Genomic DNA, 4,872 nt, shown 5'->3' with positions numbered 1-4,872 from the left:
TTCTCTTTGATTTAATTTCGTCCTAATTGTTTTGTTCAGTAAAAATTATTTAGAATTTAATATATTCATGAAAAACTCCAGTATATTTATTCAGTATGTCACTGCAGACTTCTTCAACTGGCGCCAACAGATCGTTAATCTCCCATTTATCTTAAAGAATGAAGATACAGTTACCATCTTCAAGTACACGAAAAATTCTGCAGAAAATATGAATAAACTTAACTACGATACGATATGAATTTCATTGCAAGGCAGAATGGAGAGACTCATTTACAGTTTTCCGATTAACGAGTTTTTAAAAATTTAAGATCAGGTCTTAACTAAATCAGGTACTAATAATGTATATCAAAACATTAAAATCATAGTGGATTTTTTTTAGGTACAATGTTTTTTATGAGTCCTGAATTCTAGTTACTAGTTTCTTTTTGTTCATTTCCGCTCTAAAATCTACATACAAATTTTGTTTCGTTGCGTGAGATACACTAGCAGTAATTTATGTAATTGTTATTTATTCACCAGAGATCGTATTTTTATCAAAACGAGCAACCTTTGTTTGGGCAAAAACTAATTTCTAATCAGTTAACATTATTTTATACTGCGTTACCTACTCACAACGTTTGTGCTTTTTAAACAGACCGTTACTCGCGCTAATTAGTTTTTCATGTTGTCAGTTTTGATAACATTTATATAATCATGAGAAAGATAGTAAAAAATATTAAGAAGTACTTCAAAGAATATTGTAATTCTACTTCTATACATGGATTTCGATACTTTGCTGAAGAAAGAACATACTTTGAAAAGTAACAAATTTGTTGAATATTTTCAATATGCTGTAGGTACAAGTTTTTTGTTAATTTTTAGGTTATGGTGGTTGATTGTTTTCATTATCTCTTTGGGGGTATGTGTATTATCAATTTATATGGTTTATAGAAAGTGGGACGACAGTCCCGTCATCGTCAGTTTTGCTAATACAGGAACCCCAATTTATAAAATACCATTTCCTGCTATCACAATCTGTCCCGAAACAAAATCAGCACGGAACAAATTCAATTTTACTGATTTACTACTAAAGAAGATAAATGATAAAAACTTGACTGATTCAGAGTAAGTGTATTATCTTATAATGTAAAAGTCTTTGTTTTATTTAAATATTCATCTTTCGTGTAGGACTTTAGGTGATGCTTATTATTTGTATAATATCTTTCATTATTAATTGTGTTTTAATTGGCTGATTTGTTTTTGTTGAACATGGTGAAGAGATTTATTTAACGAGATTAAACGATGTCTTAAAGTTTTTATATGTATATTGCCAAAACAACAATATCGAACATATGCAATGTTATTTTTACCAAGTAACCTGTGTTTTAGCGCAACCTTTCAGTATTCTGTACAAGATTGGTACATGTACAAGCAAACATTGTAACGGTTTCTTTCTCCACAAAACTTTAAAATCTGTAAATGTAATAAGTACGTAGGCAGGCACATTAACTAAGGTCTTGTTTACAATATTGATTATTATATTATTATTCGTTTTCTAGAACCGTAGTCTCCGATTCCTTCGAACAGTTTGTGTTTGTCAAAATATAAAATTGAGATTTGAACTAAAATTTAATTGAACTTAATTTTTTCATAATGTTTGACTTATTTGAAACCGGATTCGTGAGGATAATTTTTAAATCGAATTAACTCTATGTACGTTAACAATGATTGTTCTCTCAAAATTGTCTTGCACAGAAAGTGAGTTTGTAATGCGACAATTATTGCATTTTGTATTTAATGTGACGTCGCTAGATATGCGTGAATTTGAAGGAAAAGTAACACTTTTTGTACTGAAGAGTGACCCAATTGAAATTTAGTCACTCTAACGCCAGGTTCAGGTGCATTATTGCGCTAGTGGTTTGCCACTTTAGCCGCATGAGTCCGGTCGCTTAACTGTTTTTTGTTACAGAAGTGTCCAGTTTGATTACATGTCTCTGATTTGTGATGAATACCTTAACGAATCGAGCACGTTCACGGTATCGGAACAGTTTTATGATTTTGTAGATGAAGTAAAACCTATGTTTAACGTATCAAACTGCATTTATCGAGGGAAAAAATTAACATGTGACAAAATTTTCAAGCCGATTTTTACGGAAGAAGGAGTGTGTTACACTTTTAATATGCTGGATAGAAGTGAAATATTTAAGGAAAATGTGTAAGTACCAAGAATACATAATAGAGTTTTACTATATTTTTAACTAAGGTAATTCACGAAAACAAAATTCTTTCAGTGTGCATTATCGTGATTATCAGCAGTTTCTTCGGTATTCAACAAACTGGTCCATAGAACACGGATACGCAGAAGAAGCAGGTTTACTGCCGTATCCCAGACGTGCACTATTAGCAGGAGCTAAAAATGGATTTACGTTCGAACTTATGGTGTTTGAGGAAGATTTAGACTATGTGTGCAAAGCGGATGCTTTACAAGGCTATAAAGTTTTAGTTCATCTGCCTACGACTTTTCCCACACCTAGTCAAGAGTATTTTCGGGTTCCTTTAGATCAAAAAGTAATAGCAGCAATACAACCCTCAATGATTACGACTTCAGAATCTGTTAGAGCTTATAATCAAGAAAGAAGACGGTGCTATTTTCAAACAGAACGAAATTTGCAATATTTTAGGATCTATAATACAGTTAACTGTGATATAGAATGTTTAGCTAACTACACGCTAGATTGGTGTGGATGTGTGAATTTTTTTATGCCTCGAGATAATACTACGGACATCTGTGGCGGTGCAAGCTTGGAATGTACCAAAGAAGCTGAAAGTAATAAATATATATTAGTTTTAAAACTTGAAAAATTGCTGTGCAGAGTGTCTAATAATAATCATAAATGAATTTGGTAGACTAAACATGAAACACAACTTTTTTCTGTGTCGATCTACAATTTTAAATAGGTCATTTGGAAGAAGATGTATTTGGTATTTACATCTACCTAATTAATTAGAAAAAAATAAGTCGTAAATCAGTTCTAGGATTAAAATTTAAGTTAAACTTTTGCTATTAAGTCATCTGAGTTAAGAAAGAAATGAAAAATTTAATTTATTGGAACCATGTGCCTTAGGAACAAGAGGAACATATCTAAAACAATGTTTATAAAAGACGGCATCCCTTATTTGTACTCTTGTACTAATTGACATATACATATTTTAAAAAGTAAACCTATATCAATAAATTTGAGTTGGATTTGAAACGATCACTCAAAATTTGTTTGTAGAAAAAGTAAACTAACACTCTGTGTTGTAATTTTCTTTGTTGTTATTAGTGTATTTATAGTGAAATAATTTTTAAGATTAATACCATGTTTCAGGATATATGCAAACAAAAAATTTGAAACGGAAAATAAATAACAGAAATAAGTCAAAGAGAAAGAGTAAATCTTTGGAAGATTGCGATTGTCTGCCACTTTGTACAGACTTAGTGTATGACGCTGAAACTTCTCAAACAGACTGGGACTGGAAACAGTGGTATACAGCATTGGGCTTTGAAAAATTAATACCAAAGTAATATTCTGTTAAAGTGGTAATCATAAATCATAGATAATATACAATCTATTTTCCAGAACACATCACTCGTCACTTACTATTTATTTTAAAGCTGATGACTTTATTACGTCTGAAAGAAACGAATTTTATGGTCCAACTGATTTTTTGGCCAATTTTGGAGGTCTCGTGGGATTATTTACGGGTGTTTCTGTTCTTTCAGTTTTGGAAATTTTATATTTCGCATCTGTGAGACTTCTGTGTAATAAAAGGTTATATGGAAAGTGGACAGGTGTTAACGAATAATCTTTGTAACTTATTAGGAAAATATATAATGATAATGAGCATATATTAATTTTAAGTTGTAAAAACTCTTCTGCTTGGGTAGTGCATGCAGTTAGGTTTCACAGATAATAAAATGTAATTTAGTTTCACTCCTATAGATCGGTACGGTACAAATACCTACTTTAGAAATTGATTTGGGTTTCTTTGTAATTAGAATACTAAGTATATGTGTATACAAGGGTATTCACGAGAAACTTAGCACCTAAAAAATGCGCAAGACCTAACCAAGAACACAATTCAATACTTTTTGATATTTAATTCTTTTTTAAACAAAACATTAGGTGTTGATTTTGATAAATTGGAAATAAACTCAATTTGTAGCTTAAATGTATGTGTTCTCTACACAAACCCAAAAGCAACTTTTTTCTGTAGTATAAGGGAGGTAAACGGTTGCAAAATTTTGTGTGAACAAAAAATGTTGCTGCACCAAAAATTACTTTTTTGAGAAAATTCCTCCAATTTCAAAATTCCGCGACAAAACTTGGATTTACTAAAATGGTTGAGTATCATTTCGTTTTTGGGTGCACGAATAAAATTTAAAAAGTAATCCCAGCAAAACTAAAAGTCAGTGAATGACGACTTTTTTTCATTTTAGAAGTTGTTTAACTGAAAGGAATAGGTATTATCATTCGTTAAATGACCATTTTATTTCATGTTGTATCATTTTATATTTATTATTCCACAGTTCTGGATCTCACTGCATACGTATTTCACAGATTTTTGAGTAAAGCAATTATTATTTATTCCCATGTGAATTTTAAATTGTATTATATTGACTATGCTTGTACTTATTAAATATAAATATGAAGTAGTAATGTTTTCTTCAGTGCTTTTAATCTTACTTTTCTGCCTTTTTTTTCTTACGCTGTTATTGCTATTGTCTATATTTTTTGTGTATAGAGGTTATCACAAATAAACTTGTGTAATTTTTCAAAGAAGTGGGATTTGTTGGACTGTAGTTCAGGGGCGAAGTTCTGTCGAATTCATCTGTGACCAATTTTTTTT

At 30.7% G+C, this 4,872-nt stretch overlaps 1 protein-coding gene across 2 annotated transcripts; it reads left to right on the top strand.

Annotated features, from left to right (window-relative positions):
* Positions 1–328: 328 nt before the first annotated feature.
* On the top strand, positions 329–4,254 carry LOC135132688 (pickpocket protein 28-like). 2 transcript variants are annotated; one of them, XM_064060859.1, is made up of 6 exons: positions 329–800; positions 862–1,104; positions 1,949–2,194; positions 2,271–2,806; positions 3,351–3,543; positions 3,603–4,254. In XM_064060859.1, exons 1-6 carry the CDS (start codon positions 694–696, stop codon positions 3,826–3,828), a joined length of 1,551 nt encoding a protein of 516 aa, XP_063916929.1. In that variant the 5' UTR covers positions 329–693; the 3' UTR covers positions 3,829–4,254. The 2 variants fall into 2 exon arrangements, with proteins under 2 accessions (XP_063916929.1, XP_063916928.1); XM_064060858.1 differs by having other exon boundaries at positions 844–1,104.
* Positions 4,255–4,872: the final 618 nt, after the last annotated feature.

This window comes from Zophobas morio, unplaced genomic scaffold (genome assembly GCF_036711695.1).
Source record: "Zophobas morio isolate AGI-343-1 ecotype UQ-CSIRO unplaced genomic scaffold, CSIRO_AGI_Zmor_V1 ptg000021l, whole genome shotgun sequence".
NCBI lineage: Eukaryota > Metazoa > Arthropoda > Insecta > Coleoptera > Tenebrionidae > Zophobas > Zophobas morio.
This window is presented reverse-complemented; position numbering and strand designations above follow the sequence as displayed.